Source organism: Hesperophylax consimilis, chromosome 3 (genome assembly GCF_061612785.1).
Source record: "Hesperophylax consimilis isolate HC1 chromosome 3, BYU_Hcon_1.0, whole genome shotgun sequence".
NCBI lineage: Eukaryota > Metazoa > Arthropoda > Insecta > Trichoptera > Limnephilidae > Hesperophylax > Hesperophylax consimilis.
Window position 1 is genome coordinate 41,013,739 of NC_142838.1, and position 16,855 is coordinate 41,030,593.

At 34.7% G+C, this 16,855-nt stretch overlaps 2 protein-coding genes across 2 annotated transcripts in view; both read right to left on the reverse strand.

Moving 5' to 3' along the window:
- TyrRS (Tyrosyl-tRNA synthetase) overlaps positions 1–16,855 on the reverse strand; it is a 326,170-nt gene that overhangs the window by 12,854 nt on the left and 296,461 nt on the right. The window lies entirely within an intron of this gene.
- LOC149425512 (regulator of microtubule dynamics protein 1-like) lies at positions 5–7,162 on the reverse strand. Its single transcript, XM_089651150.1, has 4 exons — positions 6,932–7,162; positions 6,615–6,815; positions 2,487–2,747; positions 5–1,757 (listed from the first exon to the last, which is right to left on the reverse strand). Exons 1-4 carry the CDS (start codon positions 7,043–7,045, stop codon positions 1,407–1,409), a joined length of 927 nt encoding a protein of 308 aa, XP_089507276.1. The 5' UTR covers positions 7,046–7,162; the 3' UTR covers positions 5–1,406.

Sequence of the window (16,855 nt, forward strand, 5' to 3'; positions counted from 1 at the left end):
ATTTATTAAAGTAAAAAAATCTTAATACTAATTACACGTAAATATTATTTATGTCATATAAAAGCACCTGCGAAACAGTCCGATAAACCTATAGCTGGATGTTAAACATTTGTAACAAGTTATAAAATGCATATATTATAATTAATAGCAGTATATAAAATACAGGAATGGTGTATAATAAATGTACTAATAGTGGAATAATATCACTAAACAAAATAATTCTTTGTTAATAGTTAGAAACATTTTTTTTCCATCTAAATGTTTCTCTAACCGCCGAACATTTAATAGGCACAGATTATTAATTATTCATTTCAACTTAATTACTACAAGAAACAACAATTTAGTCGGCATAGATGGTAAAAGATGCATCAATTCCATTTATATTCAAAGTTCAAAATTTACCTTACAAAGCACAATGCCTTTGCTGCTATTTTGGTTTTTTTGGTTTCGATCTAAATACTCATAAATCACTTAACTAACCCAAACTGATTATGTGCCAGTAAATAGTTATTTCTTGTAGTAAGTGCGGCAGTTAAGGAAATAATTACCAATATTTAATATAACATTACAATTATTTCATCTGTTAGAAATTATAAAATTAATTTCATTCTATAGAACTAAAAAACATTATTTTATTAGTCTGCGTGACACATTACTTTAAGTAAAACCTTTCAATGCAATCTATCGCCGCCACGCGGTAAGTGTTCTCACAATGTAGATGTGTTTTAGTGAAATTTCATACACCGCTGCCGATGGACAACATTTGCGACAGCCGCATAGGTCAGGTCAAACTATGGTGAAAATCCTATTTAAAAATAACTAATACATATCCTTGTTTGTGGAAATCTTTTGAACAAAAACCATTAAAACCGAATTTGTTCTTATTGGTCATGGTGATGAAGTCAGCCATTTTAGATACTAAGAATCAGTAGCGGCTTGTACTTGCTAAATGAGTGCTGCACTAAAAACTTTGTCAGTCTATCCCCTACGCCAGGTAGTAGGTACAGAATACTAGCAATTTTGAAGCCTATATCGACCTGCTGGAATTATCCGTATGGGAACTGTGAAATAAAGTGGTGCCATCTCGGCGCGACAAATGTATTTTGTCGTCAGGTATTCTGCCTTGCCGAAGAGCATTGACGAGCACCACCGTTTGGGAGAAATTTCAATACAATACAGTATAGATAATTGAGCGATATGCAATCCGCTCGCACCACGCGGCATATGACATATGATACAAAGAATGAAATTTCGAGACGGGTGAATGTAACTTATTACGGTTATTTGCTTTGATTTTTGGTGGTATTATTATTACTGGATTGTAATTATTAATTTTAGATTGACCGAAATTTATGTTTTGCGTAGCTCCAGTGCCCCTTAACGCTAGCCGCCACTGCGAAGAATCCTTACTTAAACCGTTTAAGAATATCCTGGGCCTCCTTATTAGCTTGATGATCATCATTAGACCTGGCCGGGTAGAGCAGTGCTAAATTCAAGTAATATTTGCCGATATCTTCTTTGCCGAGCTTCAGATAAGTTTTCCCGAGCATCAGTAAGTTCATGCTGTAGAAGCGTGGTTCGACCACCTCGGCTCGGGAGAAGTACTCGATGGCTTCGTCGAATGTGGAGGTGGGGGGGGTGGCGAAGAGGGTGGAGGCGATCTTGCGCTGGTACCACGGCATGTCCGCTATCCGGTAGCACCACTCTCCCAGCATGTAGAGGGTCGTGGCATCGTTGGGGTTGAGTTCTATAGCCCTCTAAAAATAATTATTTATTTATTTTTATTTACAATTTTTACAAATTAAATTTTTATGATTTTTTCAACTACCATACTAGTTTCAATACAATTTATTTTAGAAAAAATGTATTTTGAAGTGTCATAAGAGTTTATTTATTAAAGTGGAGATAGTATATGGATAACTCCCGTGACCACTCAAGCTATGAGTCCATGCTATTTTATTTTTTTATTTATTTCCATTTCACCTCAAAGGAACGCCTTCGAGTTTGTTTTCAGGTCCCATGAGGATATCTGTTTCCGCGGATGGATCCCCTACAGGATCCTGTAGTGGTAAGGGTTTTCTTATAGGAAGTTCTCCATTGTTTTGGTTCCCGATGGCCCCATGAGGGAAGAGTCTTATCGAGGTGGCCTCAGCTCCCTCTCTCCACTCTTACTAGGTTCCCCAAAGGCCCCTAGTTTTTTGTTTTCTTTGAACGGTTCATTTTTAGTACCACGAGTATCTAAGAAAATAGAAGGTCTACCCCAGCAGAGCCCCGAGTGCCAGAGTAAGGTCTAAATACTCTGAGATGCGATCCCTTGTAACTCGTAGGTGACCTAGGGAACGTTTGTGACACTGTTCCCTAGGTCATTCAGCCTTGCATGGTAGTTCACACCTTGGCTTGTAGGTGGTGTTTCCACTCCCTGAGCGTTGGGTTCGCCACACTCCCTACACTTAGCTCAGAATGTAACAAATAAAAAATTATCTCACCAGCATGTGCTTCTTAACTACTTCCAAGTGTTTGACTCTTTCTTTTGTGCTTTCGCAGGAGCACTTTAGATCCAAGATTACAGCCATCCATTTATGAACCGCGAAATTGTTTTCGTCCACAGCCATTGCCTTTGTTATAGTGGAAAAGGCATTGTGGGCGAGAGCGGTCTTGTATTTGTCATCAATTACGGGCTGCGAAGCGAGCTGGTAGATAGCCCGCGCTTTCCTCCACAGAATCTCAACGTTGTTACTGTACTGCTTCTATAAATTATTAGAAAAGAAAATATATGTTATTATATTATATTGCCAAACCCCAATGATGTAAATAACACAATTTTATTAATAGAGGTGTTCGATAGATATTATTGTCGAGTTAAAAACACACCAGCATCTATTTCCACAAGTTTACCATTTTTACAAAAAAATATGGGTCAGAGAAACGACTCTTATTCTCATGACCAGTGGGGGCTCGTGACTTTTGAGAGTAATAGAGTGCTAATACTAAAATAAAATGGCATTATTGATGTTGTTGTAGCAGAAAAGTTTTTTTTTTTTCAAAAATTCGATTTTTTGTATGAAGATTTTCAGGAAATCGGTGCAATGCACTGCCAAACAGAAATTTCCTATATCATAACACAAAAAATAGAATATTCGTAAATTAAAAAAAAAAAACGTTTAAGACTATAACAACAATCAATAATGCCATTTTATTTAATATTAGTACTCTAGTACAGTGTTCCGCAAAGCGTGTGCCGCGGCACACTGGTGTACCGTGGTCATCAGTTGGTGTGCCGCGGAAAAAAATCAAGGTATTGTAAAGATAATAAGAAAGCAAATGGGAGCAAATCATCAGTCACTTCTGTTCATACAGAAGTACGATGGCTTTCTCGCGGAAAAATGATATTTCGGATTTACGAGCTAAAAAATGAGTCCCAGACGTTTTTAGAGGCCCAGGGTTCAGATTTTGCTTCTGAGTTTGAAAAAGAAGAATTGATAGTAAAACTTGCATATCTGGCAGACATGTTCGCTCATTTAAATGAGCTCAACAGAAAAATGCAAGGCAGGAATTCTTATATTTTAACGTCTTCGGACAAAATTGAAAGCTTTCGCACTAAGTTGGTATTATGGATAAGCCACGCTGTCAATGGTAGTAATGAATTGTTTCCAAATGTCATGGCTGCCGATTCAGAAAAAAGTGCAGGCTTTGATAGTGAAACAATTGGAGCTATTAGCAGAAAAAATGAACTGTTATTTTCCTAAGTGTGACCTACAACCTATGGACACGGTACGAAATCCACTCTCGGATAACATTTCTGTTGGACACTTACCGATAAACGAGCAGAAAGTATTCATGGAGTTAAAAACTGATTGGATATTAAAACTAAAATTTTCCAAAGTAGAGCTAGAACATTTTTGCCTGCATATAAAAATGAGTATCCACTGCTTTCAAAGCATGCTGTTGAAAATATATTACCATTTGCCACAACCTACTTATGCGAATTGGGATTTTCAATCGAAAAAAAGAGAACGCCTGAGGACGATCAATGAAGAGATGAGAGCAGCCTTATCAACGATTGCTTTAAATTTTGACGGCCTGTGCTCAGTTAAACAGGCTCATATTTCTCACTAAACATCTTTTCATATTAGGTAAATTGATTTTAGTAATAAATAAATATTGCTTTTTTCTTTGGTGTACCTCTAAAATTTCTTGATTTGATAGGTGTACCTTGAACACAAAAAGTTTGCGGAACACTGCTCTAGTACACAACGAGCCGCCACTGCTCATGACAGCATTAACCATAAACGGGTGTTCCAAATTTTTTCACGAAGCTTCTCACTGATAACCCAGTGCATTGGGAATCAATTTAATATGAACATACATGTAAAATGCAAGATTTGAGCATGCCTATATCGTCTGTGCCAATCAATCTGTTTACAATGAACTGTTTGAACTTGCTTGACTTGGAAGGATTAACCTCTTAAGGACCACGCCCGAATATACTCGGGCGGCTATTTTGTGCCAGAATTCGGAATTCATACTAAAGAAAATTTTTAATTATTTTTTCACACTATGCACCACAACATCAATATTCAGTCCTATTTTGGGTTTGTATAATGGCTTTTATATGAGGATATATATTTTGAGTAAATAAAATTCATTGATAAAAAAAATGTGTTTTTTTTCCATTTTTAATTTTTAAATGATTACTGAAGGGGTTAAACTGTTTAATCCTTTGCACAAGTCATGCAGGTTATTCACGTATTTTGGAGGTTGCTATCAAATCTTGTATTAGATATACTTAAGATCTGTATAGCGTTGCAATAGATCATGACTCATTTTATTAAGAGCAGGAGCCACGGAACTAGTTCAATATTTTCTACGACTCAAAGAGTCGACTCAATTGAACGAAGGCTCCCCTGCTACAAGGCTCCCCTGCTACACGGCTCCCCTGCTACTCGGCTCCTCTGCTACAAGGCTCCCCTGCTACACGGCTCCCCTGCTACTCGGCTCCTCTGCTACAAGGCTCCCCTGCTACACGGATCTCCTGCTACACGGCTCCTCTGCTAAACGGCTCCCCTGATACATGTCTCCCCTACTACACGGCTCCCATGCTACACGGATCCCCTGCTACAAGGCTCTCCTACTACACGGATCTGCTACACGGCTCCTCTGCTACACGGCTCCCCTGCTATACGGCTCCCCTGCTACACGGCTCCCATGCTACACGGATCCCCTGCTACAAGGCTCCCCTACTACACGGATCCCCTGCTACACGGCTCCTCTGCTACACGGCTCCCCTGCTATACGGCTACCCTGCTACACAGCTCCCTTACTACACGGCTCCCCGGCTACACGACTCCCACGATACGGTTCCCAGCGTATAAATGATCGTACGACTCTTGGTACCGGTATTCTGCCCGTGACCTGAGAAAAATAAGATGCTAGATAGTTAGTAGATGTAGGTAAGCATATGTCCAAGTCCAGATGTCGGACTGTCGTCAAATGCCGTTCACGTCTCTGGGTATGTAATAACAATTAACACTTTAATTTAAATTTTTCAATTTTAATGGCGCTATTTTTCTAAAATACCTCCTGATAAAAAATAGTACCTGTTCAATTGAGCCGTTGTACGGTTTACCGGTAGTCGTACAAATACAGCTCATCAAAAAGAGCTACGTCAATTGTGCGGCTCGTTGCTGAATTACTCATCGCTAGTATAGAGTAAATAGTTGGTCAGTATTGTAAAATCTGCTAGCCCCGTACACTGTTTATAACTGGCGCCAAATCTACCAATCTGATATTTTTTTATAATGTAACAAGTAACTCATCGTCTCGATCAACCTAGGGGTGGGGGGCCTGGACCAGTGACCGATTTTTTTCAAAAATTAACTCCACACAGGAGGCCTCAATACGAAATAAGTTCCTTAAAGCATGACCTATCATCTTTGGTGATGCTGTGAAAATGATACAATTTGAAAACATTAGACACTAAACAATAATTTTCCACAGGGCCCCACGTCGTTTGTTTGTGAATGTAATAATTCATATTTCATTCCCTAAACTATAAAACAATACCAAAATATCTCCGTCTAAGAAATATTGTTGGAAAACTGATTCTATGAAAAATAAAAATCAAATGCATTTATTGGTCTGCGCTTCAACCTACAATTTTTTTCTTACTTACTTATTTCAGTTGGGGATGCGATAGTTCCAGTAGTACACAATTTAATTTTTTTAAATTATTTTAAACTTTTAAATTCTTGTATTTATTCTTCCAAACCTCGGTTAGGTGGCATATCACTATCTATCTTGAAGGAATCCCTACAGTAAAATTATAGAAAAAAATGGTGTTTTCCTGTAGGTTTATGGCTTTTAAAAGGGGCCCAAACTCCCAAGGTATGCCTTTGGGCCCCTTCACGGCTTAAGACGGCCCTGTTCATAACCCCATGCAAGATAGGGTACACGTAAGCTTGTATATACATACTTCTAGTTTATTCTGACTCCTTCTTTGTTCCTTCCCTGTAATCTCTATAAAAAATTGAAGCTGCCCCTAATAAGCCTAAAAGCCTGGTACTTGAGCCGGTCTGATATACCAAAGAACATCAATATTAATAATAAGGTCTTACATAAAGTTTTGTGAGGAAATCGTAGCAATCATTGTACTGTCCATTATCATATAATTGATCGGCTTCTTTTAATCCATCCGCAATAATTTTTTTATCCGCTGAAGAAATATTACTTTCGTCTGTTTTCTTCTCTTTACTCAATGGCCAAAACAAAGCCAGCATAGTTATTACCCCAAAATTTTGGGGCCTTGACCTAAAAACCTGTGTAAAAAAAAGTTTAAAAAATATATATATAAAATAAGATGTAAAAAGTATATATAAAATAATATGTAAAAAGTATATATCTTAGATAATTAAAGATAATAAATAATATTTACATTTAGAGTTTGAACACCCATAATATTGGGAGTTCTTTTGTACATGTTAACTTGAGCATATCTTTTGAATGCATTTCTGGCTATTTCACGAAACCTCCAAATCATATTTGACATTTTATTAAATAAAACAACTTGTAAACAACAAACTTAATTTTGTGTTGGACTATGAACTTTCCAAACTTTTGAGCAATCTGTCCATTTCCAACTGTAAACAATGACATCAGATGCCAATGGCATAGAAAAATAATAAAGTGACAGATGATGTGTAGAAAAAAAAGTGAAGCCAGTTTCACAATATTCAAATGCGGTTGTATTACATCGAAATCAATTTTTAACATGAACAATATTTTATTGCAGAGGTTTGTGAGATTACGTATATTGCTCGACAGTCTTTATTTTACTGGTATATTTTCATTCCTTACATTCCTAGTAGTAGAAACAGAGCAAAACCAAACAATCAGAGTAATAGACCAGTTGACTGAGTTGGCATTGTGTTTGAGTCCCAGCCAGGTGTAGTGTGTTCGATTCCTCGGCTGGCTAAGTCCTCCGTCAGAACACAGCAACATTTTCCGCTTACTTCGGTGGTAATAGGAGATTTTCAAATATTGTCAGGTTATTCGAAATCCGGGAATGTTTGTCTGTATTTAAGAAAAAAATATATCCTAGAAGAAAATGTATTCATAATGCATGTTATCGAATAATGGAACATTTCACATCCTACTTCTTTTTGAGTAATTAATAGTCAGAGAGTTTAGTTAGTCGTCAAAATATCTTATGACCATTTTTAAATTTTAAATAGTAAGATTCGATTTCTTTGACGTACATGCAATTTAATTATCCCCAAAATAATGATTATTTTAGCGAATAGTATTTAACAACTCGGTATTTCTTCCATTTTTAGTTATCAAAATACTTTGAGGTATTCGAAATCAGACACCGTCCTAACATTCTCGCTAAGAAATGTTTCAATGCTGCCAAACACTAAACATACTGGTAATACTATAATAATACAAAAAGGAGGAACAGCGTATTTTATAACACAAGCCCAATCATTTTATTTATGATACCTACCCGCAATAAAACGTCAATTAAAAAACCGAGCCCACGTTTAACGTGAAGATAGATGCGAGTTCTCGCAATATGGCAAGGACGCATTTTCAAAAATCAATTTTTGTTACCTGGTCAAGGGCGGATGAGAAATATTGAATTGACAGTTTGTTTTAACTTTGTGAGTGCTCGTGATAATGAACTGTAATTGACCGGCTCTAAAAACAAACATCATGCAAAGATCAGGTAAGAGACAATAAACATGCAAGTAGTCATTCATTACAAAGCCGATGTTTTTTACAGGTAAATGTACTAACACTTCGCGCCAAGTGGTGTCCGTTTTGTTTTGTATTGTCAATTCCAATGATTTGTCCCAAACAAACGGTTTGCTGTGTACAATTAGCCAGAAAACCAAATGTCTACATCATAGTTTTTTGTAGTGTATTCTATGTCTTGAATTACCTGTTAATTAAAATAAAGACCATTGATAAGCATAATGAATGCTTCCTGACATCAAGTAACAATGAAGTATTATTTTATTTCAGGTACAGTGAAGAATCTAGGGTAGATTTTGCTCAGTTTATACGACTTATTGGCTTTATGCACATATTTTTTTTTGACAAAAACATTAGGCTCATGTCAAGATATTCCTTTTATAAGAATTCAAAGAATACTAACAGTAACCATTACAATTTGTTATGAATTATTGCACAGATGTTTCTCAGTAATGTGATATGAAGGTTTTGGTTATGCTTATTTACCAGGTTTTGTCCCCAGGAGTCTAAAAAGGGGAGGCACCCAACATTAGAATTGGGTGTGTGGTATATTTCTTATATTTCCATTCTTATTTTATATGGGTTGGGAAATTAATCTTATGGCTGAAAGGTTTCCTAATATAATTTGCATTCATCCTAATCCTAGTGGTGACATTCGATGCTCGAATTAAGTTGAAATTTGAAGGTAAACCTTTGCCCAGTCTTCCTATATAAGTATTATTTAATTTATTTTCACTATATGCCTGTTAAATAATGTCTCATCAGTGAAACAAGGTTAGTTATTTAAATAAACTTGTGTTTGTACAAACATCAAAGTGCTTACATTACATAATCTTGTTATTACAGTAATACGCAGGAGTGAGTACTTATCTATTACAAAAAAAGAATAATCTCGACTAAAATATATTATCAGGTATTTTTTGTTATCAATAATTGTATCTGATTATTGATAAAAAGTGACAATTTTAGATTTGACGTATCGTTGCATGTCATTAGGCTAAATCCATTTATGTAAAAAATTTATATAGTCTCTCTGATGAGAGGCGAGGATTAAAATGTGTACGTTGTTTCATCATCATTTGTTTATTTCTCTTACTCTTCCTCTTACAACTTAATTCTCAACTCTATTCTGAAAAGGTATGCTTTCTTCTTTTCTGATCAACTCTGACTGTTTTTGTTGTGGGGCTTTTTAATTATCCAATTTCATTAAATGCTGCTGAACAAATTGAAGATATAGTAATTTTAATTTTAGATTGGGAAAAAAGGTAAGAAATTAACTGAATGATAGTAATCATAATAATATTTGGATGATTTGTATAGTGCCATTTTTGTGCAAAATCACCTCAAGGGTGCTGTACAAATATATAATACATTTCTACAATGATCTATGTTATTACTAACTATATATGGAGATAATATATAGTACCATACTTACCCGGTAGATCACTTAAGATTAACACTTAATTAACATTAACTAATTGTTTATTAGTAAAATTTAGATACAGGATTTGGGACATAATTGGAAAATTGCATATAATTGGACTTCTCTCAGGAATGGTATATTTAATTTGAGGGTATGACTTAAAAAGGTAAGTTTTTAGTTTAGACCTGAATTCTGTTGGACTTGTTATGGATCTTAGTTCCGGAGGGAGTTTATTCCAAGCCTTCGGCCCAGATGTTCTGAAAGCGCGATCACCATGATGCATTTGAATGTCAGTCAGAAAATGATGGTAACAAATTAGCGATATGTTACATTTGAATTTAACATCTAGGGAACGATGGTAACAAATTTGCTTTACGTTACATTTGAATGTCACATCTGGTGAATGGTAACAAATTAGTTATATGATACATTTTAATGGTACATACAGAAAACAATTGTAACAAATAAGCGATATGATACATTTCAATTTTACAACTAGGGAACGATGGTAACAAATTACCTGTAAGTTACATTTGAACGTCACATCTAGAGAACAGTGGTAAAAAATTAATTGTACGGTACATTTAAATGTCACATCTAGGGAACAATGATAACAATTGAGCTGTATGATACATTTGAATATCACAACAAGGGAACGATGATCTGCTGCCAGTTCCCATTACTATGCCATTTTCCAGGAAACAGTTAGCTCCAGATCTTTATAAAATATGAGAGGCCTATTTTCACAATCGCAGGCCTGCAGACATTGTTATCTTGTTTGTTTTTTTTTTTATCATTTATTAACTTTCAAAAATACATTTTTTTACTATTAAGTCCCGTTAAACTGATTGATATCAGTTTGTCAACGTGTTCTTTTAACAATTACTTTTTGATAGTGATATTTTTTTTCAATTTTAAGGAGGTTTGAGTTCTATGGAGATAGATTTAGTTTCTCGCTTACTATTTATTATCCTTATATATATATTTTTTTTTTTCATCTGAAAATTTAACAAAATTAAAAAAAAAAATTCTCATATAACAATTGAAAAAAAACGGTAACAAAACTTCGTTTTCTATTTTAAATTGTCTTAATTGTGTGAAAATTGGTTTTAACTGAAGACTTTACCTTCCTTCCCAGGGTCTGATTTCGCCCGCGCTAACCACCTCGCCAAAGGCCGATTGGGTAGGACCAACATTTATTTCGTGTATTAACTGCTGTAATGTCGTCCGATTTCAGAGAAATGCGTATATGTCCGCTTGTGTGTATGTGATTGCCACTAAAAGTTGATAGAATGCATTTTCATCGACAACAAGTCAATCTGCCGATTTTCAGCTCGACCGGATGTCGGGAAATGGGTTAATTTCCGCTTCCAGGATTTGCATTCATTCATTACCGAAAACAAAAGTGAAAATCAAACAGATGTCTGGAAAAAGGGCGTCCTGGCTTATATGTATTTTCTTATTTACATATTTATATTTTCTTATTTACATATTTAGATTTTCTTATTTACACATTTATATTTTCTTATTTACATATTTATGTTGTTTTATTTACATATTCATATTTTCTTATTTACATATTTATATTTTCTTATTTACATATTTATTTTTTCTTATTTACACATTTATATTTTCTTATTTACCAGATAATCAAAATATAGCTTACTTGTAAATTAGAGCAGAAGAAAGTTGCGTGGTTTAGAAATACCAACAATAATAAGAAATACTAATGTAAAATAGTGCTGATTTGTTAAAAATCTCCTCAAATTATTCGTATTCCTGTTAAAAACGGGACTGCAGGCCTTTAACGAATGAATTGACAGATCTCCTATTAAACTATCAATAAAACACGAATGTATTATGGTGATGTCGGAACACTTGTTCATAAAAAATCGAATATTTACGGATTTCGTCCATTTCGTCATTAAACGAAGCGTGAACACGTGTTCCGATATATTATGAAAGTACCAATAGTTTATGTTTAACATTTTACACTTCTTTTCCGCATTTAAAAAAACTTTGGTGTTCTTTTTATTTATTTTTATTATTTTTTGTACCTATCCATGTATTGTTATTTTGTCTAATTTGTTTTTCTTATTATTTGTCCGATTTCTTTTGTTTTTATTTCAAATTAGGGAATGTATTGCATTACACTACCCCTGCATACATTCTGGAATAAACTATTATTATTATTATTATGCAGGAAGAAAAGCTTTGCAAATTTGACGCCAGGAATCATGGTGGCTTTATAGTGGAAGATATTTTTTTACGATTTTCAACGTTTCTTTTCACAGAAATTTGTTATTGAATGATTTTACCATGGCAGGAAATCTTGTTTGGGTAAAATAAATAAACAGCAATAATTTTGTTATCTTTCTTGGTTCGGTTCTTTTGGGATGAACTCCTCTGCTTCGTGCGGAGGTCTGGCTTATTTAACCAGCGATGGATCTGCCGCAATATTTACATTACGTATTGGTATTTTTACCAGGAAATTCATCCTGTATAAGGAAGGAATTACAAGACCCTCAACTATCTATTAATATCGACGTCGTAAGTACGAGGGCGATTACTCTGAAGAAGGGGGCTCGGACTATCAGTGACGGAGCCAATGAAGTTATGCTTATGGTGTGTAGGTAGAAACAAGTGCGGGGCGCCCCTGTGCGTATATTTGTAGTAATACGGTTGAAAGATGTTGACGACTCGCGTTTTCATACTAATAATGGTTCATAGCCCATCTCACGTGTTTCTGTTATCTATGATTGACATCAATCTTTTGTAGGATTCGAATTAAAAATAATATTATTTTATTGAAGAAGAACGAACACACAAAAAAAAATAGTTACAACTAGGAATCGAACCCAGGATATCTTGTTTTTATATTTATATATTATATATTTTATTAGTATTATCTTCTCCTTCAGAGATATATTAAGGTTAAAGAAAAAGTTTTTTCTAAATATTCATTTAGACTTTTAAAATAGTCTATTTGTATCACATAAATAATTATAATTAAAAATCGTGAAAAATGTTTCTCCGAGACACTATCTAGGTTACAAACCGATTCATTAGAACGGTGTGATAATTTAAAAAGGTAGATGCCAAAAAAATAGTTGCAAGATGATATTGTTAATTCTGAATTTGAAATATGAGATCGACAAATATGAAGTTTAATAACTAGGTACCAATGGTCGAATGGTTAAGACGCTGTCCCGTTAAGAGAATTCCCGATTCCTAGTTGTGACCGTTATCTTTTTATTTTATTTTTCTGTGTCTTGTTCTGTTTCATGTTTCGTTTAGATTTATTAGTATTATCTTCTCCTTCAATGATATATTACATTGATGATGGGTATAAACTTTAAAAAGTTAGTGAAAATATTATTTAAATTATAAGCAATAATCAGTCTCCTGTAATATCAATTCAAATTGAAAAAATAAATGCCGGCGACGGGAATTGAACCAGCGCCTTGTGATGTCCGGTCAGACGCTATGGACCACTGATCCACGTCGGTTTATTTCCAACCCGCCAAATAATTCAATATGTACTGTACTGATCAATTATATTTCATCATTTATGTTTTTTTAGCCAGTTTTTTTTGTCTGTCGTAAAGCCAAAAAATATCCCTATTTTCAGCTTTGACACGCGACTTTCTAAATAAATAACGATTTGTAAACTTATCTACTAAGCATGAGGTTTGTGTTTATACTAACGATGGGCACAATCTGCATGCTTTTCGAAACGTTTCGATTTTAATTTGTGGATAATATTCGACAAAAAATTGAATGTAAGCACCCCTCCTGTCTCGTAATCGATTCCTGTAGAATAATAGGCTCTCAATGCAGGACCACATTAATAAATTGTACAAATTTTTAATTTCATGCTAGTCGAAATAATCGGCACATTTCAAAATTCGAATGATATGCTACAACTGAAATATTTTAATTAATTTCAAACATTTCGATTTTCTTTTCTTTAGATGTCTGATTCGTAATAGTCGTGGTCGGTTTTTTAGACAAAAAATCTGTTGTCGTGTTTTAAGAGTTCAACATTTTTAGACATTTAAATCGTCTCTGCAAACCGTACCTGAGCGATTAATTCGATTGTTAAAAAGTTTGGCGGAACTAAAATCTCGATTATGCCCGTCACTATTCGTCTATAAGTACTGCTAATATTTTCCGAATGTTTGAGATATAGATTTCCGAAATACATTGGGTACGATGGGCTTTTAGATGATTTACTGCATAATGCAGTGCCAACAGAAGGTTAATATTTTTAAAATAACCACAAAATAAATTACCAGAAACTTAAAAATGAACATAATACATGCAGAGATGTGCAAAATGGGTACCCAAAACCATTTGAAATGCAAAATGCTAATGGGTCAAAACTTTTCCATTTGAAAATGCAAAATGGTTTTTAGAAAAGCATTTCAAATGCAAAATACCTATTTTCAAAATGCATTGAAAATGCAAAATGGTTTCTCAGGTAAAACAATTAAAATAATTATAGTATTTTTAAACAATTTTGTCATTTAATAATGGACATCAATGTAGAACAAATATATTACATGATGGTAAATCCAAAAACACCACGACTACAGATTATGAAACCACAAAAAATTTGCGCGGGACTAATGTTGCCAACGTAAAAACATAGAAACTGCTATCTAACATTTAATATTACAGCGTCATGGCTCCATGTTCAGTATTTTTTGTAATGGTATCACTCAATTGCCAGGGCTCCTACCAGGGAGCAACTTGACGAATGTAAATTATCTCTCATAGTGAGGTTGAGGACCGACTGATATTTGGGGCTTATGAAAAAAAGATGAGTGGAGATAGTAGGAAGTATGTTGCAAAAAAGCATTTAAAATGCATTGAGAAAAGCATTTAAAATGCAAAATGGAAAATACCCATTTGCATTTTGGATTTCCATTTGAAATGGATTTATTTGAAATAAAGCACATCTCTGAATACATGGTACTTATAATTTTCCATTTAGATGTACATAATAAAAGACAATAGAGAAAATACGTAAACCAGTTTTGAAAATGCAGATGGCATAAAAATAATATAAATGAATAGAACAGATTGATAATGCGTAATTTTCAAGTGAATACAAGTAATTTACAATAGGAAGTAAATGGAAAAAAACGAAATCTCTCCTACACGATACTCCTAAATAACACTTTCAGAATAACACCATTTTTTTTTAAAAGAAAGAAACATTCCCGGGTTACGAATAACTTGACAATATTTGAAAATCTCCTACTACCACCACAGTAAGCAGAAAATGTTGCTTGTGTTGTGATGGAGGACTTAGCCAGCTGAGGAACGAACTACGACGGTAGCTCACTGATAAGTGACGGACCGCCACTGATGTGTTAGTCACCTTAACATTAATTTTGCGACCTATAAGTAAAAGTCAATAATATTATCACTTGTCGTTGACAGGCAGATAAATAATAATATTAATCATTAGAATATTAGATGGTTAATAGCATTTTTACACGATGGCTTTTTCCGTTCATTTTCCACATGGGTCGTCTTTTTATATGGATTAGGGATGAGAAAAATTATTATCTTCTATTTTGTTACAGATTGTCGTACAGTTTAAGATGACGGACATTACTTAACATCATCCATCGTCTGTCATGGTTTTACGTAACTATAAATATTATGTGTAAATGATGAATGTTTATTTCGTTTTATGTTTAAAACTAGCTGACGTGTACCGGGCGTTACTGGGGGTTATCCTTAGGAGATGGACTTATATCACCGTGAATTTTTCTGTAGTGATTTTTAAGATACACAATTCCGTAGTACATTATTTTGATATATCTCACGAGGTTTAGCGAGCGTTAGCAATGTAGTGCCCGAAAATATATTTTTACGTCTTGATTATAAAACATCGTCTTTTCTCTACTTTCTATAAATATAATATGCATGTATTATACAGGGTGTATCGGCAAGTACCCGACAAACTTTAACCAGCTATTCCTCAGCACATTTGGAGTAAAAAATGTTATGGGCGCTTTGCTGTCCGGTAACATTTTTTTTCCATTAAAAACAAAAAATAAATAAAAAATCCACACTCCGTCACTGTCATTTGCCTTGTTTCTCGCGTTCAACAGCTGTTATTAGCAAGTGCGTCAAAAAGTGTCCTCGCTCTTTCGTACACACTAAATAATAATAGTTAAAAATGAGACGAATGGTGCCGTGCCATTTTGTTGTGATTGTAAAAGCGCGCCAACGTAGGTACGTACGTACATTATTCAACGAAACTCGAACAAAATATTGCCAGACGGGTTTTCAAACTTTGACAAAGGATAAAACATTGGTGACATGTGGTGAAAATATGAATAATAAATTTTTTATTAAAAAAAAATGTTACCGGACAGCAAAGTGCCCATAACATTTTTTACTCCAAATGTGCTAAGGAATAGCTGGTTAAAGTTTGTCGGGTACGTGCCGATACACCCTGTATATAAACCTTTCGGAAAAAAAATCTAAATGATAGTGAAAACCCTATCAAAATCCGTTGCGTAGTTTGGAAGAACTAAGCGCACAAACAGTAGGACGCGGATAGCGACTTTATTTTATACTATTTAGAGAAGTAGTGAAAAGTCGATGTTTTATAGAAGAGTCGAAAATTTATATTTTCGGGCAATACATACGCTGGCTATACCTTATGAGATACATCAAAATAATGTACAATGGAATTATATATCTTAAAAAGGCCTACAGAAAAGTCCGCCATGGTATATGTCTATCTGCTAAGGATAGCTCCCAGCAACACCGGGTACACGTCAGCTTGTGACATATATATATTATATATATATTGTGACGGCCGGCGTGGTCTAGTGGTATACGCTTTTGACTACAGATCCGAAGGTCGCGGGTTCGAACCCGGCGTGCGCAAATAAATTTTATTTGATTAATTTGTGTTATTTCACAATTAATTAATTTAAAATAATATATAGTAATATAGTATATTTGCGGCACGTTCCAGAGTGGAAGATACTCTCAGTATCGCCCTGGTGTAAGACCACCATTCAGAATTGAAACGTTGCTTGAAATGGCTTTAGCCGTGTTTGGTGACCAGATCTGAATAGCCAGGTACTTCCCCACCTTCCTCTTCCCCATCTCCCTCCCCTCCCCAATACCCTCAGCCTCACAACA